General features: G+C 40.3%; 2 protein-coding genes across 2 annotated transcripts; one reads left to right on the top strand and one right to left on the bottom strand.

Annotated features, from left to right (window-relative positions):
• Window positions 1-6,924, bottom strand: mfsd9 (major facilitator superfamily domain containing 9). Its single transcript, XM_079170485.1, has 6 exons — window positions 6,794-6,924; window positions 5,529-5,616; window positions 4,815-4,858; window positions 2,969-3,098; window positions 2,124-2,333; window positions 1-2,043 (listed from the first exon to the last, which is right to left on the bottom strand). Exons 1-6 carry the CDS (start codon window positions 6,878-6,880, stop codon window positions 1,175-1,177), a joined length of 1,428 nt encoding a protein of 475 aa, XP_079026611.1. The 5' UTR covers window positions 6,881-6,924; the 3' UTR covers window positions 1-1,174.
• A 2,423-nt stretch (window positions 6,925-9,347) lies between these two features.
• Window positions 9,348-14,489, top strand: tmem182a (transmembrane protein 182a). Its single transcript, XM_079170653.1, has 5 exons — window positions 9,348-9,713; window positions 11,001-11,124; window positions 12,003-12,101; window positions 12,196-12,333; window positions 13,117-14,489. The coding sequence occupies exons 1-5, from the start codon at window positions 9,546-9,548 to the stop codon at window positions 13,341-13,343; spliced, it is 756 nt and encodes a 251-aa protein (XP_079026779.1). The 5' UTR covers window positions 9,348-9,545; the 3' UTR covers window positions 13,344-14,489.
• Window positions 14,490-27,395: the final 12,906 nt, after the last annotated feature.

Raw genomic sequence — 27,395 nt, forward strand, 5'->3', positions numbered from 1 at the left:
AAGTAAGTAGAGTCTATAAGAATGAAGCATTTATGTCATTGTGGCATTTACAACTCAAGACTTGCATACAGAAATGTTATTACTTGTGACTTTTTGGCACGAATCTGGCATGTACTTCATGGATTCACTGACAGCTTTACAGAAATGTATACAATTCTTCCTCTTAACCAGGGGGTATTTGGGCTTTTAAACAGTGGAGATCAGTATACAGTTGATCATTTAAACCTCCCAAACCCACAAGCTGTGAAATATGACAACCCGGTCAGTTTCTTTGTGGGCTGCCTAGATCCGAAAACATGATGCAAAAAGCCATTTAGATCTGGATCCCCTTCCTATGTCGCATGTAGGCTCAGCAGAATATATCTCCACCCAAAGGTGTACCTGGGCTTTTTCGGGAGGGGGGCTTAAAGAGACGGGCTCTGAAAAGGGAGATATGGGGACCATTTGTCCCCATATCAGTTCTTAAAATCTCCATTAAACATATCCTAAGAAAAATGAACAAATCTCTGTAAATGTAAGATTCATATACCACCGTAGGAACTATTTTGGATGCAGTGCATTCATAGAAACAACTGGCATTGAGGTAAAATGTGTCAAACTAATTATGGCTAACTTGCCTACTCCTAAACAACAACAGTGTGATCTACCTTGAGGGTCAGTTCATTTCTGAATGTTTTAAGCATTACTGCCTGAAAGGTAATCGTCGTCTTGTATTTTGATGAATTAGAATAAGTTATTTTCACCATTAGTTTATCATCAGCAGGTTGACAGTAACTCTTAAGGACTGTGTACAATGTAGTGGTTAGAGAATTACATTAAAAAAAGTGTGTTTCCATTGTTTCCAAGCTGTCCCAAGCAGCATGTGCCGACACAAGGCTCTGACGTTTCTGTTGGGTCCAACTTCAGCACCGGGGGGGGAAGCCGATTAATTTTCTCAGCTATAGCGTCGCCTCAATGGCGTGCGAGAGATCTGCTGCAGTGCTGGTGGTGATGAGCCATTTGGACCCTGGGATGTTGTCGCATCCACAGATGCGACTGCCAGGGGCATTCCAGCAGGACACGTCGTTCCCACTGTGAGCCTGCTGTTCATCTTCACAAAACTTCACACTGGCTGCCTACAAAATAAGAGCACTTCTCCGTGTGGTCGATTTGCAATGATTTTAAATTCATTCAGTCACTCAAGAGTTTGGCTTTCTTTTGTCATCCCTTTCTTGTCCCATTTGGGGATCCTAATGAGCATTAAACCTACAGCTGCAAGAGCTAAGACCACTCCCAGACTGGGGGGGCCACATGGGCTGAACTCCTGGGCCAGACCGGAGAGGAGAGGGGCCAGGATTCGGCCGACTGCCGTCACTGACTGCCCGGCTCCAATCAGAGTCCCACTGGCCTGGGCGCCTCCTCTATGCAGCTCCAGGTCTGTGATGCATGTCCGTCCGATAGTGGTGGAAATGGTAAAGAAGGTGGCGGTGAGCAGCACCTGCCACACACTGGGCGCGGCAGCGTACAGGAAAATGAGTGAACAGGTGAGAACTGTGGAGTGGAGCAGCAGAGCGGGCATGTTTTTCCCATACAGCTGGGTGACGGGCCCCACCAGCAAACCAGCCAGGGCCCCTAAGGTGCTGCTGTAGCTGATCAGATAACCCGTCACCTTTGGTTTGAGGGAGAAACGCTCCTCCATCGCCAGAGAGAAGTTACTGTGGTAAAGCATGATAGCTATAGCCATCAGAAGACGCATGAGGAAGAGGTCCCACATGTCAGAGGAGGCCACCATGTAGATCTTGGAGCACACTGAGGACAGCTGTCTCCAGGCAGGCTGGAGCAGGGACACCTCCCTCCACCCGAGACCGCCTCGGTGCGTCCCCGGAGCTCTGGAGCCTGGGTCAGTCTCTGCTGCCAACTCTGGGTGGTGACTTTTTGCACGAGAGCCGTTGCCGACCGACTTACTGCAGTTGCTGTCATGACAAACTTTACTTGTGTCGACGCTGGAATCATTGTCATTATGGAGAATTAGCGTCTCGCTCCATGGTAGCATCCATACAAGCCCTGGAGTGATAAAACACATAATGTCAGATAAAAGACTCCAAATACAATGAATCTGTTATTTCTCTCATTTATCCACCCACCTGCATTAGTGAGGAAGATGACGGCACAGGTAAAAGACGAAGTATAAAAGCCGCCTTCATGCTCCGTGAGGTAGCCGCCCACCACAGGACCCAGGATGAAGCCAACACTGGAGGCTGCATTGAAGTGTCCCATCACCAGAGGGCGCTCTGACTCAGACACCAGGTCAGACAGCAGAGCTCTGCAGATGGACAGGGAGTGCTTGAACAGCCCTGAGACAGAAAACAGTCAATGCACAGTGATCTTGCTTTTAAGAACGTTATTTCACATAAGTTCTCATACCACTAGTCATGATTTTATTGTCCCCAAGAGCAAAGAAACAGACACAGAAACAGTCTATAAGGTCGGTGTTTTCCCTCCATACAACTTGAATGAGAAGTTGGCCCCAAAATGAAAATTAAGTAGGAAGCTATGTACCACCACAGTGTATGCATGTATTTAAATCTCTTGTAGTAAAGACAGTAAATTTTTCCTAATTGTCCCATTTCAACTTTTCCCAAATTATAGAATTTAACCGTCTATTTATAACTTAAAATGACATATTGGTGCATTTAGTAACAAAGCATGGTCATTAAAGAAAACATGAGGTCAAATAAATATTCTCATTTGGATAAGACACTTGGTTTATGCAGCTCAAGCTGTTAAGCACACATCTACTGACGTCAACAGGCCATTTCCTCTGCAGACATTTTGACTTGTCATAGTACTTGTCAAGTAGGAAAAGCAGAGGTATTACCAATAACATTAACGATGAAAAGCTAAATGGATTTCAGCCACTGATTTTGTATTATTTACACCTGTGATTTCTGTGACATGACTAAATGTCTTCACTAGTTTGGGGACTTACCCACAGGAATCCGTGCGAGGACAAACAAAGTGATGCTGGTGGACATCCCGAGCAGGCCGTAGCCCAGAGCGCTCAGCAGCAGACAGGTCAGCAGAGAGTACTGCCGGCCCACCACATCACTCCAGCTCCCCTGCCAATCAAACAGGAAATGACCGTCTGCGTTTTTGCATTAGGGGGCCGTGGGGCACGTCCCCACCACAGAAGAAGTTACAGGCTTTTCTCTATTTCAGACACAATAATGGCAAACTTAACTTTGTCTACTTCATAACATTTTTTTGCATTTCTTCAGAATACTCTGAAAGAAATCTCTTCTCTAGAAAAAGATTGCTTTGTAGTGTGTGTGTGTGACTTTGTCTTTGTGCCTGATGCTTGGTGGGGCCAAGGTGCAAGGGTGAACACGTCTTGCTAGCTAGCTGAAGAGGGACTGATATTGTACTTATGTTAACATTACGACAGTAGTGATGACTCATGTGGATTATTTAACTACGGTACAATTTAGAACTTCACCCCTGGAGCAAAAAAATGGAAATAAAACATTTGGGACCACATCAACAGGATGACTTAATCATACCTCAAGAAAATATAAAAAAACAACAGCTCAACAGCTGGTAGATGCACCTTTTCGTTGCTGTGCAGACAGATGAGATTACAGATGGTAGATGGTACGCTACATGGTAAACAACGCAGGGGCCGAGAGGTTTGGGGAATTTATTGCGGTGAAGGACAAAACGACCGTCGGCCTGTCAAATGACGTACTGACGCATGTTAAGCCCCCGAACCTATCAAGCTGATATTCTATTTGATGATGAATGATCGTAACATTGTCCTGTGTGTTAAGATATGTCGTCTGATCTTCATTGTGTGACTTTAGATGGCATTATTCAGATGGAATTTTGTCATCACTGCTGTTGGTGATTTGACGTTAGTCAAAGCAAGAGCAGCATCTCCCCTCTCTCAATCGCGCGCAGTTTATTGGTAGTGAGAGTTTGGTTTAATGTGATAAATCTATGGAATGTTTAAATTGCATCATCAAATTTTCTTGTATGAACATTGTGTGGCCCCACCAAAATGTTCATACAAAAAAAAAGAAAATCGGCACTGGAAATGACGTGCAAACAAAAAGCTTTTATTAGTTTCGCCCTGCAGCTCTCTCTCTGGCACACACACACACACACACACACACACACACACACACACACACACACACACACACACACGATGAAATAATGAAATTAGGACCAATTGAGTTTGCTGTGTTCTGGGTGTAGCCTGGTGGGATTATCATAGAGACCCGGCTGTTCATGTATCCCTACGTTTATCAGGATTCAGCCGGTCTGCACGCGGGAACCAACAGTTGACTCCTTATCTGTTTAATTTGTCGCATGACCCCTGAGAATTAAACAAATTTCAGGCTGCAGGGGAAAGACGTGAAAAGCTGAGAATCTTGTGTGAGACGCCATGCTTATTGTAAAGTACCGTCACTGCATTTCCTGAGTACCAGTAACGTTTTAACAGTTTGGACACGGTTTTAATCATCAAAAATCATTTGATTTTTCATCCAACAGTAAATACACAAAACAACTCCATAGTGTCCAGTTATGGAAGGATACACATTCCTGTGCAAAAATAGTGATAATTGTGTGTCTGCGTCTAACCAGGTGTAGCTTGTGTGTGTGAATGTTACAGAGACTGGGTGTATTAACAGCCAGTGTTTATTGTTTTCACAAAATGCCATGAGATGACATGGAATGCAGCCACTAACAGTGAGCATGTCTTGTCCAGCAGGAGAGGCTGAATGGGGGTTAGAGACAGAGACTTTTCAGAAAGAAACAAAGTCAATACTTACAACTATTGTGCTTGAGAAGAGCTGTAAGATCCCATATGTAGATCCTGCAACAGTTCCATATTTAGTTTTAATTCACACTTAGAGCACACACCATGCAACAATAAAAAATACCTACAGTTACAGCACAGGAAAACAGGACATTATCGTTAAAACACACACACACACACACACACACACACACACACACACACACACACACACACACACACACACACACACACACACACACACACACACACACACACACACACACACACACACACACACACACACACACACACACACACAAAGTATACAGTAAGTCAAGCCTAACTAAAGCCAATTTATTACCTCTCCATCATGTTCCTACTAATCTAATAATCATTTAATTTGTAAAATTGAGAATAGAACGGTACAAAACGTAAAATCACAATTTCTTAGAGCCCAAGTTTACATATTTAAATTACTTTTACAACAGTCCGAAGCCCTGAAGGCTCAACTCACTGCAAATAAACACGAGCAAATAACATATTTGCGGTGCACACGCGTGTCTTCATGACAGTCATTCCCGGCAAAAGGCAAACGATTGTCTGCCTCTCGGTCCATGTTAACTCTGTCAAGCAGATCATTATTTGGTCATAACACTTCTCAGAGCTTGTCAGCTTGCTGCCTAATTATGCGCGACCCTGGAGGCCTACATCTGCTTTGGAGGTGACTTAATAAATTACAACTTACCTACAATACCAGCCACAGTGGGGCTTGCTCCAAGGGCCTTCACGTGATGGCTCAGCAGCGGTATGATCATGCTCACGCCAAACAAGTCCTAAAGAAAACGAGGAAGTGAAGGAGAAAGAAAGCAGGAATGAGCCCAGAGCACACTGTCATCACTATCAGGACTTTATCACACCACAAACCTCTGAACAGAACACCTAAAAACCAGTGTCCAGCATTAAACACGGGGATTTTAAAAGGATGGTTGCAGCAGCCTCAGAATCTCATCACATTGCTGAGATGAGTGCAGCTCCTGCAAACAACTCTTTATTGGAGCCACACAGCGGTTCATACAGTGTCCTGGCACTACTGATTACACTAATCGCTTAACTTTCCGTGGCGTTACTGTCCTCGGCTGTAAATGTCTGCCAAACAATCTGAGCGCCTGGATTCTTTTAGTCACCTTTAATTAGATGATCGTTTAACCGGAAAAACAGGCTGACCTGTAAAGTTAGTCCTCTGAAGAATGACTGCAGATCGGCAACTTGGACATCTGGATTTTCACTATCTTTAGAATTTCACACACTGATATAACGTCTAGCACGGGGGTTTCACCATGTTTTTTTAACTCAAGGAAGTGCCAGTCCTCTTTGCAACATATTTCACTGACAGTGACGAATTGAAGAGGCAAACCCTCAAATACACTCAAAAGGTGTCAAAACAGCCTGCCATGTTGAATACCAGCTCCCCTATTTAGTAGCTGCACACCTGCTGAGTTTAGGGCGATATCTTTCAAAAAATTTAGAGTGGCCAGAAAGTATGTTTGAAGCATCTTTAAGAACAAAACTATTTCCAAAATGGCACAACAGCACAATGTTGGTCTATGATCATCTATGCTGGGTTTATAGCCACTGGCCTTGCACCTTTTTTTTTAAATATGACATTATTGTTGCAGGTATCAAAAGTTAACTTAAAACGAAAGTGCATGACCAAGCACACGTTTTCACGAACCATGCTTGAATAGTTGACATTGTACTGCAGGTAAATATGACAGGTGAGTGTTTAGGGGGTCTAAAGTGCAACATTTAGGTTAAAGGGAATATAGTGCACTGCCTTTGCTGCCTAGGACATCAATACACTCTGAATCCCCTGCAAACACCTTGAGGAAACCTTAGTGATGTTTAGTTTGAAAATGAAGCACATTACTGTATATATATTTTGACATTATACCTTTGAGTTATGAAAACATAGGCTCAATGCACTCAATCAAGTCTCGGTTAGCTACTCACCATGAAGCCCACCACATAGATACATTGTATAATCCTCGCCCGTCCTTTCGGTTTCTGAAGTAGGGGGCTACATTTCTGGTTGTTCATCCTCCCGATGTGACAGCACGGCTGCAGCCCAAAGCGGAAGCTCGTCCGCTCGACTCTGAATTACCCAAACACAGCACGGAGCTCGTCTCCTTAACCCGGCGGAGGTGTCACGGGAAGGAAGTGAGGGGATACGGCTCGGTTTTAAACATCTGCCTGAATGTGGCAGGTGTGAAATGTGGCGGATTTTAAAGAGGCAATAAACGTTCTGCGATGACACCGATTATTCGAGTCGTAGTTGATTTCTTAGGTGTTGAACTGCATGTTGTCTTTTAGGATCCCCCCGTGGCTGCTCTGACAGTTGGTATCGCCCGCGACGTCACATAACCGAATCGGTTAATACTTATTCATAAACAGATGAGTGGATTTTTGATTTTGACTTTCTTATTTTGACTTTTAAAAGTTGTATTAATTTATTACATATTTGCCAAATAGTGAGATTCCTCTTCTGTAATATTGTTTATTTGATTTTTGAACTAACGTTTTTCAAAGGTTCAAGGTTCAGCACACACAAACAATATATAATGTGTGTGTGTGTGTGTGTGTGTATGTGTGTGTGTGTGTGTGTGTGTGTGTGTGTGTGTGTGTGTGTGTGTGTGTGTGTGTGTGTGTGTGTGTGTGTGTGTGTGTGTGAGTGAGTGCCTGAAGCCACCTAAAATATGTACAATATGTGCAATATTGAATTTTGATTTGATATATTATTGTTTGTTTTTTACTATTGTTGACAAATATAAAACTATATATCTATAAATGACATGACAGAGAGCCCTTCATAACTCATGTAGTTCAACTATAGATTTGTAATTTTTCAGTCTTATTTTGTTTTCAGCTGTAACATTTAGACTGACTGAGATTAGATCCTTTTCTACCTCCTACTGGACAAAGTGGGGAATCCAACAAATCTCTGCACACTGCAGAGATTTGAGGATGATTATACAGTAATGTACTCGCTACAGTGCTGCCATGGACAATATTCCTGTTTTACAGCAAAAGTACAGATTTTAGCATAAAGTAAAACAACATTGCTATTTAAGTACTTGCAGTAATTTACTGTAGTTTATGAAGCATTTAAACTAGTACACTCACTACCACAACTCTAGTTTCATGTGTTTACAACAGTGTACAGTATTTGAATGCAGTGCAGTTATAACTAGGAAACGATGCATTACTATCGTTTCATAATTATATCACTCACACTATTTACCACCTTCAACTGCAAACATGTTGGTCCTATTGTGTTGCAGCTCAGTACAAAACTCAACAGGATTAAATCTGTTGTTTTACATTATATATGTTATCTGTACCTTTATGGCTAAACATCCAATCAGTCTGAGTAACAGATACACACACACACACGCACACACGCACGCACACACACACACACACACTACAGAGGAGTAGATGTGGGTGGAATGCCTGGGTCACATCAGTGTGTACATTTGTAGGGTCACTGCTAAATGTGCCCCTTAGATGCTAATAAACCAGAGATTCCCCTCAATGACTGTTTGTTTTTATTCCTAAAACATGGATTGATGACACTAGCTTAATTGCCTCACAGTATTGGCTAAATGTCTAAATGTCTTTTGTTATCAAGGCCATTAAAGTATGAATTCAATTCAATTTAATTTATTTTAGCCCAAAATCACAAATTTGCCTCAGAGGGCTTTACAATCTGTACACATGTGATATCCTCTGTCCCGGGACATCAAGAAAAAGCCTTTAACGGGAAGGAAAAAAAAGAAGAAACGTCAGGAAGAGCAACAGAGGTGGGATGCCTGTCCCAGGGTGGACAGAAGTGCAATAGATGTCATGTGTACAGAATGAACAACATAACAGAGTTATTAAATGCATATGACAGAAATGATTCATATAATGTGAGTAGTAAGCAGAATAATTATGTAAATATTACTTTTTAAACTGACTTGCTAATTTACAATTTAAACGTTTTCTTGTGTGTGTACATCTGGAAAATTGCTGTTTTTGTGTTATTCATGTAGGTTATTTCTGAGAAATACTTCTAATGTGTGTCTTTTTTGTTTTTTTAAACATTAGTATTATAACTTTAATTATTAATTGAAATGTTTATAAAGTTAATTATCTCTGTTTTCCTAGAGTGTGATACAACTGAAAATACCCACTTATTAAGGGTGCATTTACAGTCATTTTCATCACCCCCTTTTACAGCAAATTATAGTGATGTGTGTGTTTACATGTGTCGTCTTCTGTCCTTTCAGTCTCACCCTGCCCTGACATTCCCGTGCAGACGACGGGTGTCCAGTTGTCACCGGTTATTTCTGCGTTGCTCCCCTCCCTTCACACTCTCCAACTGCTTCACACACTCAGCCCCACAGTGGGCTTGTTGGGAGTGGAGCAGCCGCCTTCAGTCAGACCCCAAAAATAGCACAGGGTGTGGATGGGGGGTGTTGACTGCAGACCCAAGCAGGGTCCAGAGGAGTCATGTGCTCAACCTTGTCCTCCGTTAACACAGACAGAGGGACAGGAGAGGAGTCCAGATCCAGTATCAACATAAACCAGCTGGAGCAGATCAGTGGATGAACTGTACAAGGAGTTTCCACCTCTGCTTGTCACATGCGCTCACTGTAGTTGGGGGGGAAAGTCAGACTTAGCGTGAGCATCCTGCGGCTGAGTGGCTGGTCACTCCTGGACCATGAAGCTTAGCGTGGCGTTGTTTTTTGCGGGGCTCTTCGGGGCGTTGGCAGCTGTGTTCATCCTCCTCTCGTTTGGAACTGATTACTGGCTGCTGGCGTCAGAGAGTTGCCACCCGAACCCGGACGATCTGGACGGATCTGTTGGCCCGGGTGGTGTGACCATAGAGGTGGGTGTTGGACTTCAGTTATAATTTGTTGCTTCTTTGTTTGTTGCTTTTTTATAGTATTTAAGCTTTAAATGGTGCATTGTGAAGTTGCATATTTAAATTAGTATCAAAGTCACTTCTTTCATTTTAGAAACTGGGATCAGTTGCTCCAATCATTCTTTCAGCAGATGAACTGCAGGGTGGAGAGGCATCCCTGTAGGAGCTCTTCATGTAATCAGACACTGTTTAATGTAATGTGTGTGCAGCTATGCAGTGATTGAGAAATAGCGTGTGCCCCTGTGGTAGAGATACAAATTCCAGTAGTCCCAGTGGTATGATGCTGTATTAAATATCACCGACTAAACATACCTAGCTTTCCATAGTGGGAACTGAAACTGGAATCGAGACATGATATCACCACAATAAAACCAGAGTGGTAGCACGTAGTTTAATTCATTGTGAGTAACCGGTATTCATGTTTAATCAATCGTAATTGACTAAAGTATTATTTTTAGTGCAATAACATGAAAACGGTGCAGGATTCTTATTCTTTAGTGGGATTGTTAGCATCATGCACCACTGGTCCTCAACGTTTGTTTATTATACCATTTAATAAGTGATTTCCTCTAAGATTATAAGAGGAATTAAACTATTCAAATAATTACTGGAAGGATATCAGAAAGAAATAACCATAATTCTGTGTCTGAAATAAATACATTTATGATTCACTTTAATCCCATAAATTGTTTTGTGACCCCTCAGGTTTATCTTGCCACCCATTTTAGGGGTTCTTGACCCCCAGGTTGGGAGCCGCTGTCCTTCTTCAACAAGGTTGATTTAAAAATAAAACAAACTCTGATCAGATTGACCCTGACTGGTGAAACGTTAAGGTCCAAAGTCAGCACAGCCTGCACCCTCTGCTTTTATTACTCTGAGAGGTGCTGTATGGAGGTCATAACAGGCAATTTAGAATTTTTGCTCTCGTGCAAAAGTGACCACCAGTGATGAGTTTTTCCTGAATGGGAACATCCTTGGCCTGCACGCTAGCTTGGCACCGTACCAAACCTGAATGAGGTTAGAGGTGCTGGCTCAGCTCGACCCTTGACCAGACTAAGCAGCTGCTCTTTGCCGCTGTGGCGACGCACTGCACACCTGCCTCGCACGGTCTGGTGACAGCTCTCAGGCGTTAATCACATCGACAGATAACATGGAGATCCGTGCATATACAAATCCTACTCTGCAGACCTTTTTAAAGTCAGAATATGTTCGGTAATAAATCATGAATCTATTTTTTCCTGCTTCTTTCAGCGTGGAGATGTGGTAATGCAGGAGGGCACTGGTGATATCACTCTATACCATGAAGGTTTTTTCTGGAGGTGTTCGTTTGGAGGCAACGCGGGTGATGACAACCTGATGTGGAAGCTCTGGTTCAGTAAGTGGCACATGTTCCAACCTTGTACATTTTTTTGCTGTTGGCTTTACTTTCGAAATGTTTCCACTGTTTTATTTCTCAAAATACTTGTAAAGTATTGAAGTGGTAACCCCTTGCTACAAATCCTGATTGCACATGTGATTAAGACAGAATAAGAAAATGACCAAAGATCATCATTATTACATTATTAGGAAACATTTGATGTTCTATGAGTTATATGGGATGATGCATGAACAAATACACGTTACTTTTTTGGCAAAAAGAAAGACAAGGAAATGTACAGTATGTTATGCCTCATTGTGATGTTACAAATGTTTCCAGAGTCATATTCCTCTTAAATGGTCATGTTCTCTCTCTTCTGAAGCCGATGAGTGCAGGAAACCATTGTCCTCCAGGGCGATGCTTCCTCAGGATCACATGGCATCACTATGTAGAAAAAATATCAGTTTTTGATTTGCTGCTATTCTGTGTACACAACAACTTACATGATGCAGAATAATGGTAGAAATCCTCTCATGTGACTGTTTAAAGGCGGTCCCATGTGATGTTATCCTGGTCGTTTGTCAGGCGATAATGGGTCATCTATTTTCTGATGGAGACTTTGAATGGTGGGTCATTGTCAGAAAAAGCCTCCGGCACTGAAGGGACCTCGTGAGGGGCTGCGGAATTTCACATGATGGAAGAGAAAAGAGAAAGAATATAAAAAAAACACAAGACAAAGAGTACTATCATAACTTTTTGACACTGTTGACACAATTTAGTCATATCCCAATCCATGAGAGACTTGACGTAACAAAGCAAATTGCCGACTGTGTTTGTTTACAATTAACATTCAATTTAATTCATTTTCTGTTTTGATTTATTCCATCTCTTTCCAGCAAATCAGCCTCAGTCAAAAGTGTGCATGCACGCCTACCTCTTCCCATTCCCTGTGTCTCACCAGACCCACAATGCCACAGAGTATGATACGGCCATAAGTAAGTGTCTGTTTATCTATTTAGATTTGCCTCTCTGTACAGATTCACTTTATATTCCTCAGTGATACAATTGACTAACATTTCTGTTGTCCAGTCTACAGAGGCTTCTGGAGCATCTTTATGCTTATTGGCGTGGCAGCTGTAGTGCTCGGTGGGTTCTTCATCATCTGTGCTGCTCCGTTCGCCAGCCACCGGTTGTATAAAGCAGGGGGAGGCCTCTTCCTGGCATCTGGTGAGGTTTTAAAATTGCTTAACTTTAGTGGTGGAAAGCAAGTAAACTTATTGAAGTACAATTTTAAAGGTACTTGTACTTGACCTATCTCTAATTGTATACTTTTAGCTAGGAACTAGTACATTTTCAAATAAGGATGCTAGATGTATTATACGTTTATAAAATACAATCTATTGCATTGTTGTGTATTAAACCGGTGGTTCCTAATCCTTTTTGACTTGTAACAGTTTTCAAAACAGCAGTGTCTGGTTGGGACCCTTTTTCACCTTTCAGATATTTATGAGTTGTCAGAAGTACCACAATAGAGACATTTCCCCTGTAGACTCCTCATATGATTTACTTGAAATTACAGCTTGAGGCCCAAAGAAGAAACATTTTAACTTCATAGAAAATATTCCAAAATTCACATTTATGTGGCAGAAGAACTTCCTGTCTCGACCCCTCAGATTCATCATGTAACCCTTTGCTAAAAGCAGCCACACCTCGACCGGCAACAGTGAACGTCTGCTCAGCCACTGATGCAGGAGTAACAACCCAATAGTGTCATATATAAAGAAATATAACTCACAGGGGCCATTTTCAACAGAACATTGTAGCTGATGATACTCAGCTTTTATGACTTTTACTTGTAATGGCGTACTTTAACATTGGGTGTACTGACATAAAGGATCTGAATACTTCTCCCACCACAGGTTAAATATTTATTTTCCTACGCCCTGTTTTGGATCCTTGGGTTTATTTAAAAATCATCATCTCTGCCTCTGCTGCCCTTCTCTGCACCAGGTCTTTTCCTGCTCTGTGTGGTGGTGATGTACGTCCTGTGGCTGCAGGTGTTGGATGTGGTGGATGTCTACGTAGACCACCAGCGCGCTACAGTGTGTCCAGATTTCCAGCTGTCCCTCAACTATGGTCTGTCCTTCATTTTTGCCCCCATCGGCATCTTCTTCTGTCTCCTGGCCGGCCTTCTGTTCCTCCTCATTGGCCGAACCATCCAGATTCATTACCACTGACTTTAAGCAACGGCAGGTTAGAGGAAGGGTGGGGGCTTGAGATGGTTGCAGTGTTTTTAGTTTGCTCCAGGATAAAATCATTGCAACCACTGCTGAGTTCAGAAATGGCATCGTAATCACTCCAGCCTGAGCTACTTTCAATCGAGCTACGTCATAGTACACACAGTCCTGTGCTATTCTCAATAAGCCTGCACCAACAGTATAAATACCTGTGCTGCGTAACACTGTGGTTTGAATCTTGTGTGTTTATGGTCGTGAGGGTTATGAGTGTATGTTCAGAACATTCAAAATTCATCAAATGTTGATGAATAATTGTGTTTAATTGGAGCATTTTCTTTGTTTGCTTGAGAACAAGTTATTCTAATATATCTTGTGCTTTGTGTTGCGTTTAAAAAATAATCTTCACAAAGTGCTAAATATGTTCCTCAAAGAGCACTATAGTTCTTTCTCAAACAGGATAGCACATTTGTTGGGGGACTATTTTTAGCTGCAGCTTAATACTCATACTCAATTTCATATTCTGCTGAGTATTTACACCAGCAGCAAGGCATATTTGTATCAACTCAGTATTATCTGCACCACACTGTGTCAGCGCTAAAGAAAGACCTGGCACCGCACGTTATCATTCTGTTGTAATAGAAAAAAACACTTGTTATTATTTTTTTAAACCAAAAATAGATGTTGCAGAAAGCAGAAGGGGAGGAGAATGCTGGCTGACATAGGTCAGGCTCATAAACACTCTTCATCCGGTGAGTCAGACTAACTGATTATGAACTGACAGCTATACTGTACATTCATCGTAATAAAGGAACACGTCAAAGGCTTTTTTGGAGACGTTTTTCCTTATCTGAAGCAAGGTAAAAAAACTGCGAAACTGCGCTGTTTTTAGTTGTTTTTTTACTGTTTAGCCAGTTTCTCTGTTCAGCACAGCTTATTCTTCTTAGAATTTGAGGTTTGAATCATTATTTATTTTCATGTTGAGAGTATGCAACTGTTTTATGTTCATGTTGTTGGGTTTTGGTCTTCTGATTCTTCTAAGTGTGTTGTTAAGTGTGTTGTGAGATTCTGACACCATAGCTGTCCACAAAGATTTTTTCTTCTGTTTTCTGTCTGCTAATAAAAATGATGAGGGGAAGGCAAGCTTTGATGTAAAAAATGCATAGTTTTTATCATTGTAGCAGAGCCAAGAATTGTGAAAGGATGTGCACTCTGGTGTCCAGGCTTCAGGTACGTCTAGCCAGAATTCCCAAGAGTACCATTTCAGAGAAAAATTGCCTGTGCACTGACAAATAAGTGGAAGAGGCCACAAGAGGGCAGTGCTGTCTCACTGGATTTACACACCAACCTACACCCCGAAAGGCGGAAATCCTATTTTGCTTATCTCGAGTCTATGTGGTGTGTATGTGGCGTTATGCATTTAATCACAATTTCAGAGTTAGGTTCTGTAGATGAAAGAATTCACACCTTGGCTGACAGACGGATGGTAATTTCACTCATGAATGGAGCATTTGATCAGAATCTGAATGGACTTCTGTGTCGATTCTCATGAGTCTGTATCAACTCTGTGCCTTTCTAGCTTTATAATATGCTTATCATACATAAGGAAATCCATCTTTGCAGGGGGGAGCGACACAATGTAAGGCATTGATTACTTTGTGAGATTGACTTTTCCTTCACAGAAGACACTTAGGAAGGAGATTCACACTTCCAAATTCCTGAAATTTCAAATTGCTGTCCGCACTCTGAGTAAGAGAAGCACCATCACATTTCAGCTGAGCCACATGAGAAGCTACACCGAGGTAAACCACTGCAGGTCATAAGGCCGGGCCAAAGAGGTTGGCAGATATCAGTAAATTATGAGATAAGATCACAGGATTTGTCTTGTGTCCGGTTGGAGTGGTCCTTTCATCCAAGTCTCCCAGAGAAAAAAGATTTCGTCTGGTGGACGTCCTGGTTTAATTGAAAGATAACAAAATGTTTAAACAATCTCAATCCATATCCAAGTGAGAGTGTGTGAGAGAGGGAGACAAGGAGAAAGAGAGAGTGAGGGAGAGAGAGAGAGAGAGAGAGAGAGAGAGAGAGAGAGAGAGAGAGAGAGAGAGGGGTTTAATGCAGGTGTGGTACAGGCTACCTCCAGAAGAAGCCGGGCCTTGCAGTCAGTAATGTCATCAGACTCCCAGCTGAATTCAGCACTGTTCTGCATGATTGCCCATGATAATTGTGTGTTGATAGGGAGCGCCCGAGATGGAGTATAATTTCCACTGAGAGATTCCTAAACAAATACCTGTGCTCAGCAGAGGGATGGAGTGCAGCCGGAGGGTGAGGAGGAGAATAGCGGATGAGGGGAGATAGAGGATGAGAGGGTAACACTTCCAGAGGAGTAGGGACAGGAAGCAGCAGTCTCACTGCAGCTTCTTATGGTCTGTCCATGATGCAACCAAAGCAAGGCCATGCAAGACACTGAAAATTCAGAAAAATAATTGCGAAAATCTGTTTTAGATAGACATAGCATAGCATAGCATAGCATAGCATAGCATAACACAACATAACATGACATGACATTCAGTTTCCTTTTACTATAAATCACAAATGTGTGCATTTCTGGAAACATACTATCTAAAAGTGAACGAGTCATCTTTACTTTATATATTGCACAGTAGAAAAATAGTGAAGTGACAGAATTGCTGTGGTAACAGCTGTATTAGCAACATGAAATTACTACCAATTATCAAAAAATAATCCAACATACATACGTCCTTTGGTTCCAAATGTGTAAAATATAAAATATAGAAATATGACAAAAAAGGCCCAGAAGGGGAGGAAACTCAAGATAGTCAGAGAGCAATACCTCAACTCAAGTCTCCAAAACTCTAAACACATTTTCTGCTTTGCACCCAATTTCCTATTCTGCTTGGCACTTTTTGCAACACACTGCACACAGTTCTCTACAGAAGAAACAGGAATCTGTCATCAAGTCACTTGTTTGCCATTTAAAATGCCACAGCCACGGACCAACTGGCCAATACATGTGCCACCTGGCCAAACACCTAATTGCTTGAATGTCGACTCATCAATCAGAATGTAAGCACTATAAAAAAGACCACAGGTGAGTCCTTGTTTACAACAACAATGGAAGCCAAAATTACAGCAAGAGGCCGCTTTAAAAAAAACGTTTATTGGCAATTTTAATTTAATTGTAAGTCACACATTCTTTTTTCTCCACGTTTGCTGTGTTTGTGTACTATAATCTTTCAGTGAAAAATGCAACCTTTGGAAATGCATTGATGTATTATATGCCTAGGCTACATCATTATAAAAGTAGAATTGTTAACAAAGTTTTAGTTTGAGCACAGTAGTGTGTAACTGGTTCAAACTGAATCAGATGGTATGAACTGTGCGTGTGCCAAATGGTGACAAAATTGGGTTTTTATAAATAATTGTTTAGTTTTGAATAAAGTGTTTCATTTTGCGAAAGATGTAAGAGGTTCCACTAATTGTGTGTGTGGTTGTATGAATTGTGTCTGGTGTTTTCACAAAAAGAGCCGATTTCAAAACTGTGCATTAGAAATTAAGAAGCTGTAAGGTTTGAACATTAGGTTTTGGTATTGGGTAAACTTGTATGTAATGACAATGAAAGCATTTTATAAACGTGTTAACTGAGAACATATTACATCAATAACAACATGTATTGCATTAATAGTATGATCCACAACAGACTGATGTTGTCCTAATTGTTTTAATTGAGAGTTTTGAAAATGTGACGTCAGAATGGATAAAAGTATGTTAGCGATTATAAAAAACGCGTCATATTAAAAAACGTAATACAGTAATAACCGTTATTTGTGTTGCACCTTTCAAACCAAAATTACTATAAATAGTGCTTTATGTAAAAACATGCTAAACAATGAAATAACATAAAATAATGTATTTTGACAATATAAAGAAAAAGTTAAAGATTCCCTCCAGACATGTAAGACAGAAAAATACTCTGCAATCAACAATACTTTGTGCCTAATATGTTCTCTACAAAAAAGTTAAATTACCCCATTCAAAAATAATAAAATTACAAAAATAAATACCAGAATCTATGAATATGTTAATATTGTTCATTTAAAAAATGTTGGTGTTGTACAAAAGATGTCTACTACTTCACAGAAAAGAGTCAATTTATGTACAAATGTACATTTGAGCTGGAGGTTGAAGTTTCCACATCCCTCTTCTACAAGTTGCATATTGAACCGAGATCGGTTTCCAAACTAGTTGTGATGTCACAGAACCATGCTTGCTCGCACGCACGTGTTAAACAGATGAATGTGAAAACAGATTCCCATGTCAAACTGCACATACATCATTCTGTGCAGCGAAAAGTCAAACACCCATCAATAAGCAAACCACATTGTTGAGAGGGGGTCTTTAGAAGTCACACGGTGGAAAGAAAAGACCACCTAATGCAGAAAAACAAATCCGTAGAAAGTAGATTATACTAGAGATTTAGAGGGAGTCACTGAGGTAGCACGATGACATTACAACAGCCTTTTAACAGTTGCAGAGTTGGGGCCCCTGAGAGCGAATGCGCCTTTAGTTTTGAGTCTAGACGAGGGGACTGCTGAGTATGGGTATGTGCTCTATAGGCACAAAAGCTCACAAACGTGTGCTGGAACAAACGGCCGTAAGTCTCAACTTTTACAAACGTTAATAATATATGACAATCATAGTTTTGGCATCTGTGTAAATACACAGTGTGCGTACTGTATATGCTGCTTGTGTGAAGGGATCAGAAAAGAAAGACGCTGTGGGACACGTTGAAGTCCTTCTGTCGTCTGGTTGAGATAAGAACATAAGTTTGACTCTCAGTCAACACTTGTATATTTAACCTTGAAGGAAGTTCAAGTTAATTGGAAAACACTCTTTGCCTGAGTGCGCTTACCTCACGGCACGTAGTGTAGTTATCATAGCTTATCTTCCCAATGTATCATAATCCCACATGACATGCAAGTCAGATTTCATCCAAATCTGATTACTTTCATCTTTCGGAAAAAGCAAAGTATTTGAATTGCATGAACAATATGGCAAGTCATATTACACGCTGCTTTCCTCTTTAGAGATAGTTTTACATAATTTCCCATTCGTTTTGAAATAATGAATAGACAATGGGCTGTATAATTGTGAGAATTTACAATTCAGAGGACTACATTGTATAATCACCATGCATAATTCAAAGGGTTGAGCGCATAGGTCACCGGTGGCAGTGGCACAAAAAGTAACTCAGGTCATCACACAAACAGTTGAAAATCAACACTTCGTATCGGTCCTCTGCCTGAGAAGACAAAACAAAATCTCTTTGACAAGAAAAGTTAATTCTTCAAGATCATAGAGGAAATATAAGAAAGTACAAGCAGAGCATCCAATTATCTGTGTACCTCATATATTATCTTTTCAGTTCCAATGGAGACTGTAAGTTCAGAGGAACTCACTGATGTGCAAAGAGGCACCGGGAGTATAAAAACAGGTACTACATAGTTGGCCAGTGAAAGCTACACCTGTGCTGAGTGGATCCTTTCTGCCCCTCCAACATCCTCTGGCCTCACACCTCAGTTTGTGCATATAAATTACATTCCAAAGTGTGTATGGATAGCCCTTGTTCATACTCAAGGTCTCTTGTTTCAAAGGCATGCTAATGTCTTTCACAGTGAAACTCCTCTCAGCGGCCCTCTTTTAACTGCCAGAGCAACTGTGTAGGAGATGATTGGGACTCTCCAACCGCCGGTCCTCTTAAATATTCATACATTTTAAATGACACATATATATCCTCAAATCCTAAACAAAGAGATTTCATTCAGGACTGGGTTAGAGACTATTTCACTTCAGAGAGTTTTTGTCTTTTCCACTTAAATTATTATTGTGGGTGTTAAGTATATTAGTAAAATCTTCCGGTACGAACATCCCATGCTGTTTGAAAGATCAGTGTTAGCTCCCACTACGCAAAAGTCTCACTTTTAAGTTCTTTCTTTGGGATTGCTTTGTTTCAGCTCTGTATTTGGGTATGGCTTCCCCTCCAGCAATTAATTAATGCTACGGTACAAACAGCCGATGGATTCGCTCATGAATATTCAAATCTACCTCTCGCATATCATTTCTTATGCAGTGTTGTAACACAGGGCGTTTGAGAGGCAGACATCAGGGCTTCAAAGCCAGTTGGTGTTTCTGCACCGTGCCTCTCTGTCCCCATCTGAACAGCAAGTCAGTCCCCACATGTATTTGACAAAGTGAGACAAGATGTCATGCTGAAATGTCACATTGTACCTATAAATGTAATATTTTTCACATTTTATTATTTGTCTCTTATTTAGCTTTTTTTTTTACACTACTTTTCTATTATTTTATTTAACTCTCACAGTCCAATTTATTAGGTACACCTGTACGGTGTAGTAAAATCCAATACAACTGTTTTATAAAGTTTTTTACACTACCGTTAATTTAATTATTTGATGTCATAATTAGCGATTGTGTTGTACTTTATTCTAAAATTAGAAAGACCTCTCAATTGAATGTAGTCCATCACCTTTAACTGTGAGCTCAATTCCAAACATGTGAATCAATGTACACATTACTTACAATGTCAACAGAAAACAAGCATTATAAACTTCATAAAAAAGTAGACTACACATATATAAATATATATGTATATCTACAACATTTTATGGAATAAAATGCTTTTATGTCCTCACTAACAGGCTCACTTCACGTAGCTTTACACCTTTGATTCTCCATCCAGTGCGTCTCAACGGTACAATCAAAATGTTGTTTTCCGTTCTACTCGACCACAATCCCTCTGTAAGCTTTAATGTTACACATGTTTATTAATGCCATTTTACGAGAGGGCACTGTCATATCTGTTAGTCTTAAACATGTCAGCATGAGTAAATTAATTCAACGAAATAAACAAGCGCAAACACTGTTCACCATATTTAATAGAAAATAAATGTAAAATTCTAATGTAACCATTGAAATGATTTCTACTCCCTTTGTTCCACTCTTCATGTGTATTCATAAGAGTTACTTCATATGCAACCTTACTTCATTAGAGTAACATTTATGAAAATGATGTATTATGTATTGAAATTACAGTGAAGCAAACGGGGGGCCTATTATTAACACTTGAACTAGTCTGTATAGACATTAGAGTCACGTCGGCTGTATATTAACGTAGGTGATGTCTCGCTAAAGTTGCAGCTCAACTACACTTCTTGTGCTGAGATTTAACAACACTGACATGAAAAGAAAATCCTTCTCATTCTTTAAGGAAATGTATGTAGCCTACACTGCAGTAATATGGCTCTGATTAGAAGAAGATTAAAGTCAGGAAACAAGTCAAAAAAGGAAACAAAAAATAAAAAGGTGAATTCCACAGTTTTCTAGCTGCAGTAGTTTAAGGGCAGTAATTGAAAACAGTGCTGAATATAATTGTACATTTGATGTACAGAGGTTCTAAGGCATTCATACGAAAACAGACAGTAAATGTCAAATCAAAAGACACAGAAAGGCAGTATACTGTAATACAAGGCAATATAAGGCAGGCAAGAGACGATAAACTACAGAAACAGACACACACTGAAGGCTTTACCTTCTGATTTCCTTTTGAAATTTTGCAGCAGCTTTGACGACAAACAATCCTTTTCCCGCTTGAAGTTTCAAATTAAAGCCTAAAGTTAGCAAGAGTAACGTTACAACGTCCCATGTCTTCACCAACAGGCTTCATGTGTGTCCTCGTCGGCTGCTGCTGTGCTTTTATACTGGTTTAACTTGCAAAATTATCCTTTTGACCCCAAGTAGGGCTGACATTCCTTGAAAGTAAAATCTTGTGCGGAGAGTGTGTTGTGTTTGGTTTTGCAATGGTAAGAGTACTTTGTATTAATTGAAGTATAATGATATCCCTAGCTTGGATGTTGGGGAAATGAGAAAGCAGTGAATAATGTATCTCCATGTAGATAACAGATGAATATGTTCATATATTCATTTATTAATTTATACGTTTGAATTGCAATTTAGATGGCCCTTATATTTATTTACTTTGCTGTAAAACATCTCTCTTTTAATGTCATAATACATATGTTTGGTGTGATAGTTCCAAATTTAGGAAGACAAGGAGGATTTCAGCATCTGTGTCATAAAACTAGCGACATGTTACACTCTTCTTCTCTGTTGAATATCTGTTTTTTCCTCACTAAGTCCTTTCCTTTACAGTGTCTTTACTGTATCACCTTCCTTCACTTCACCCTCTCTCCTCCTCTTCCACGTTCATTTATGAAGAGGAGAAAAGCCCCGAAAAACACGCCACAAAGTTCCCGAAAAGTTATACAGAGTTTTACAAATTAAAGAGGAAATGTCAGCTGAGGAGATGCGGGTTGAGCTTCAGGCGGTTGAAGTCACATGCCAGAGGGACCATACAAAGGCTGGTAAATGTTACCGGTGATAAATAAACATTATTTAAAAGATCTGTCATCTCCAGTTAGAACGTAGCCGTGGTTCATTTGCTTCGCCGCTCCGAGGGTCTGAGGAATATTTAATCACTCTTCTGAATGATATGAATAATCACAGATACCATTTTTCTTGAAGCCACAAGCACACACATTAATGATGACTTGTGCGCTGATGTTTAACGATTTAAGATTTACATACTAACGATTTGAATTTGTGTGCATGTAAAAACAATATAGATGTTTAAATGTTACATGCTCTCACAAGAATAATCTGTACAAAGCTATTGTTCAGACAGAGCTAAAGATAACAGTGTTAACTCATCAATAGAATATCAGTGTATTTTTGGTGCCTAAACAGCAGATATCACTGCATTTCTGTCAAAAATAAGTGTATTTTGTTTATTTTAAGGGTGACCTGTTCAGCAGACAGGCTTCTGGGCAGGACTTATCATCTGCACACACACATTGGATAAATGAGGAGGGTTTTCACAAGGAGATTTGGAAATGATTTGCCCTGTTACAAGTCTGTTGTTGTAACACACTATTATCCACCTAGCTCCCTACCTCCCTACCTCCCTACCTCCCTCCCTACCTCCCTACCTACCTACCTACCTACGTACCTCAAGTACTCAAGTATTCAAGATGACTTTTCTGCTTTTACAATAACGTGGTAATGTCTGTCACTCTGCTAACTAACATGACATTGTACTTACTTGTATTTACTGTAATTACAGTAACACAAATTATTTTTTTTAAAATTGTTTTAGTGAACTGCAATTGATCTGTAATTCTGCTTCTTCCACACTGCTGAGGAAATTCTTGTCATAAACAGACTGAAGACATTGTTTTAGAAATGATCACACTACTATAAAATGTGTTGAATTTAGAAATAAGTTGTCAACATCTGTCTGAGAACATCTGTATTGTTATTGGCCAGTTTGTTGTGTGTTTGCTCGATCTGCATTTGACCATTCTCATCTGTCATTCCTTCTTGTTCCACACTTCCTTTCCTGCCTCGCCATCTGTTCCCTCATTATGTTCATATTGCTTTAACATCTTCTTGTTTAAGAAGCTTTTTATATTTATTTCACTTTATTTTATGAAAGAAGTACAACATTTGATCAAATATGATAAGTCACTGTGGATTTTGCTCGGGTTAATCCTCATGTCAAGATAGAGACTGGGCCTTACAACAATTACTAACAGAGGGTCCATGTTTTATTGATCTGTGACCAGTGGATAAACTGGCACTATTGTACTAAGATTAACCATCTTCAGCATTATTTCAATACAGTTTGCATGTCATTCTCCATTGCAACATGTCGTCTTTGAGGACATATTATACATTTTTATCACCAGATTCAGTATAAAAAACTGAATTTTAATCAAGTTAAAATCCATTCATCAAAATATGAATGAATATTTATTCTTATTGTCGGGTGTGTTCTCCTGTTTTAACCTTCACTAAATGCTTAAGCAGCATTTCATTGTCATTTCAGACCCTGGGAATACATTTTCTTAGAGTGAGTTTAATATCTTTTTTTGCATTATGTGCCACAATGATGGATTATCTTGATTGTAGGTCTGAGCGTTGACAAGGGAGACGGGGGGGGGGGGGGGGGGGAGAAGCGGGATAAACCCTCTTTTGGTGGCGTATGTCCAACTTCACAGACCTATCAATGCAGGACAATAAATCTTGTGAATGCATATTTAACACTGAATCAATGTACACTGTAGCTTGAAGGTTAACCTGCTTCTTTGTTCAGATTTGTTATTCAAATGCAGCCTGCCTGGCAGCCTTTGTCCATTCGCAGCATGGTTCACTGATAGTCTGTGACTTACTGTAAAAAGGGATTAAAACAACATATGACCTTAAATAAAATGGGGTTTCCATAAACTGCATAGATTTGTTTGGTTATTACAAATCAAGTTATTAGTCTTGAAGACCAACGTTCAGCTGATTCTCTGGGGCAGACAACAGAGGATGACCCCAAACCTCTGAACTCCACCTTCCATCTAAAGCCTCTCTATCTTTCTTAAAAGGCCATTTTCACAGCATCTATTTTGAGATGCATTGCAAGGTAAACATATAGGTGTGATTATTAACATTAATTATGGTGGCCCTGTTTCATTTAGGTTGACCAGGGCCCTGGTATTGTGCATGGTGGCTGACTGTGACACACTAAATTCAATGGGACCACAATTCATTTGATCAATTACACCTGGTTCACCTACAATGACATGTCAAAATATCAGCTGTGAAAAAGGGCTTATACTGAGAGCCTCTTCTTGAGTCCAAATATGAACATCATTATTTGAAAATTGAAAAAGACAAATTGTCCAATTTATCTAATTTCTCTCTTTTTAAAATGTTTATATGAATCCAGACCAACAGAAAGCCAAGGCTTCAAGCAACATAATTAAAATACTGTAACAAGCATTTGGCATTTTGGCAACATTTTTTATAAGAGGCTGATCGGTCAGCACCAGTCATGGCCATCAGCTGACAACGGCTGGTTTCTATTGGAGGCAGATTGGTCGTTCAAAACCTGCCGCCTACATTACCCACAATGCAACTTGGACACTGACAGTTAGGTTGGCGAGTCGGGAATGTTATGCTAGTAGCGGCTAATGTGTTCTTAAGCTGCTAGCCTCAAACAGAGATGAGGAGGTCTGGTACCAAAAAAATCCTTGTGTTTGTAATGGAGGAAAATACTTTTTATAAATGGAAAACTAAGAGATTTATTCACAGACACGTTGACTTTCACACTTTAATTCACAACTGCGGGTAATTTAGAGTTGCAGATTAACTTCACCTGCATCACCTGCAGGAAGGACACGCAGAACATACTGTCCCCAAACCTAAAAGATAAACACTTAAAAAAAGCTTGATTTTTAAAAACAGTATTGACACAAGAGAAACAAAGTGGGGATGAGGATGCAACATCAGTAGAATTTTAGTCCAAGTGCACTGCCTTTGTGAAGTACTCTGTTGATCTGAATCAAGGTAAAAGCCATTTTCTCTTATTGATTTTCAAACCAAGGTAGATAAACATGCAGAAAAGGTGCGTAGGAGTTTTAAATCATTGAGAGCTTACAGCTCAATGTGCCACAAATATTCTGTTAATTCAGTGTGTGCTGTTGGTTCTAAATGATCCACATTCACAATTTCAATATTCCTAATGGATGTCTACACTGTGTAGTGCTTTGCCAACAAATCTCTTGAAGAAGAGTATCTTTTTCTCAATGCCCCGGGAGGCTCGTTGCAAGATGAATTTGTGTTTCAAAGCTAGCAAACAAATTCAGGGTTCACTGATAAGAGGCAACCAGAGGCTGAATTTATGAATTACTATCCAGTCTCTCCGAAATCTCATCTGTTAATGCAAAAATGCCTGGTAGTGTCACCCTACTTATTCCCTTTTGTTTTATCAGCATGCATGACACCATAAACAGCACTATAAACAATAATGTATTCAGTCTGACACAGCAATTACACGCAAACTAAACTGATATTCCACTTTGAACTGCTCCACAAGCACCAGAGCATATTGTCTTGGGATTACGAGCCACTCTTCTGCTAACAAGTTTCTGCTGTTGCTACGACCGAGAGCTGCTAATGACTTAAAGAGCATATCAGCAATGGCTCGTTTGCTAAACAGCAGAGGAGCATGCTGCTTAGAGTCTCTACTTTAATTAAGGATTGGCTAAAACACAGCTTCCGTGGTCTTGACACAATACCAATACTCATGTGCTCTTGTCTATTAGTGCTTGAAACAACTCCACAAGGACTGCAGGTAATCACATAGCTGTCCAATAATGAAATGCGCGAGAGTAGTGTTTTCTGATCACATGACCTGTCCGTGCACGTGGGCACAGAGGGGTGCGAGGCATTTCCTGCACTTTGCATTCAGTGCATGCATTGACCGAGATCTGTGTTGGGGTCACAAGTTCACCTCCTTTCCTAAACAGACATTCAGATTTGTTTTTGCACAAGGAAAGAAAGCACCAGTCACAGCCCCTCTCAATCAAGCCCTGATCAAGCACAAAGGGAGATCTTACTCTAAATAATACATGACTTGCCTTCCCATATACACTCCCCACTGGGACACGGAAAAGACGGTGCAGGTTCAAACATCTTTCCTCATCTTCAAACGTCCTGCCTTCATCTTAGCTGCTGCCAGATTTTTTGACACGGCTTAGACCTGGAAATATCAGAAAGGAATGACTGTTAAAGGGGGGAAGCCACTCATTTCAGTGCATGCTTGTCCTTGCCCTGAAAGTCACTCTTTGATTTGGAGCCCATTCAGTGATATCCAGACTGGAGAGGGGGAGAGGAAGATGGACAACATGTTGATGCACATTTGGATATATTTAAGGTCCATGTTTACACTTTCGAGTTCGTAGTTATTTTGATGTAACAGGCCAACAAAGTTAGCAATCAACTTTACAATAATGTTGAGCACATTCATTTTGGGGTATTATTATTTGGGCTGTAGTGTTGCTTTGAGCTAAATGCTAACTGGCAAGAGCACCATGCTCACATTGGCAATGCTAACATGCTGGTGTAATTATAATTTTTTTAGTTAGGATACTCCGCAGCGAATGAACACTGAATGTGTTGCCCTTTTCTGACAGAATAAGTTGCACTACTGGTAGCATTAGATGAAGAGTCAGGTGATCACCAAAGTCATGAGAGGATTCATCTTCTGGGAACAATATCATCATTTTATGGCTATCCATCCAATAGTTCTTGGGATATTTCACTCGGATCAAAGTGGTGGAACAGTTGTGTTTATTTAACACTTGTGTTTTAGCTAAATTACATGATTAAACTTCTAATAAACTCTAGAGCATACTTTAAACATCACTAGCTCGACAGAGGAGGTGGGTCCATGAGTCGAAGGGCTGCTGCTAGTTCAGACGTGTCTACAATGACAGCGGGAGATTGGTTGATATTATGGATACTGAGTAAACTGAGTTGCTTTACTGGTGAATTTTCATGCTAGGTGTAGTTTCTTTGGTAAAATCCCAAACATCTCAACTTCCAATCGCAAGTAGAAGATTGCATTAAGTTCAAATAGATACTGGGTAAGCTGCTGACCTGAAGGAGGAGCCAGGACTTGACTCTCTATTGTTCTGAGGATCAGAATAAATTGGCCAAGCATGTGCACATACAAGGAATTTGGCTCTGTTGCATCTCTCTATGATGTATTTGCACAGAAATAGAAATAACCGCTAGGGTCAAGGACAACAAAGCTTGACAAATAAAGGTAAAGAATAGAAAGGCTTTATACGTATACACAAGTGTCATAGTGTCACTTTATTCAGAGCTATCAGAGGATGTTACTGAGTAGTTAAAACTAACTTTGAGTTGCAGTGAATAATCATCTCAGCAGCATTTTCAGTGGAGTGATTTTGCAAAGTATGCATAATGCTAATAAAGCTCAATGTTAACTTTTCTTGTCCGAGCACTGCTCATTTGATTAGAACAAAATGATATTCTCTCTTCTTTGACTGGGAGTGCAGACACCAGCACAGAGGGCGGACTGCTCAGTAGGAGTCACAGCGCTGC

This window comes from Pholis gunnellus (genome assembly GCF_910591455.1).
Source record: "Pholis gunnellus genome assembly, chromosome: 12".
NCBI lineage: Eukaryota > Metazoa > Chordata > Actinopteri > Perciformes > Pholidae > Pholis > Pholis gunnellus.

Coding starts and splice junctions, on each gene's coding strand:
- tmem182a (XM_079170653.1), top strand. CDS start 9,546: ATGAAGCTTAGCGTGGCGTTGTTTTTTGCGGGGCTCTTCGGGGCGTTG. Junction 12,102..12,195: donor AGAGTATGATACGGCCATAA/GTAAGTGTCTGT, acceptor TCTGTTGTCCAG/TCTACAGAGGCTTCTGGAGC. Junction 12,334..13,116: donor AGGCCTCTTCCTGGCATCTG/GTGAGGTTTTAA, acceptor TCTCTGCACCAG/GTCTTTTCCTGCTCTGTGTG.
- mfsd9 (XM_079170485.1), bottom strand. CDS start 6,880: ATGAACAACCAGAAATGTAGCCCCCTACTTCAGAAACCGAAAGGACGG. Junction 4,859..5,528: donor CACTGTGGCTGGTATTGTAG/GTAAGTTGTAAT, acceptor GAACTGTTGCAG/GATCTACATATGGGATCTTA. Junction 2,334..2,968: donor CCTCGCACGGATTCCTGTGG/GTAAGTCCCCAA, acceptor TTTCTGTCTCAG/GGCTGTTCAAGCACTCCCTG.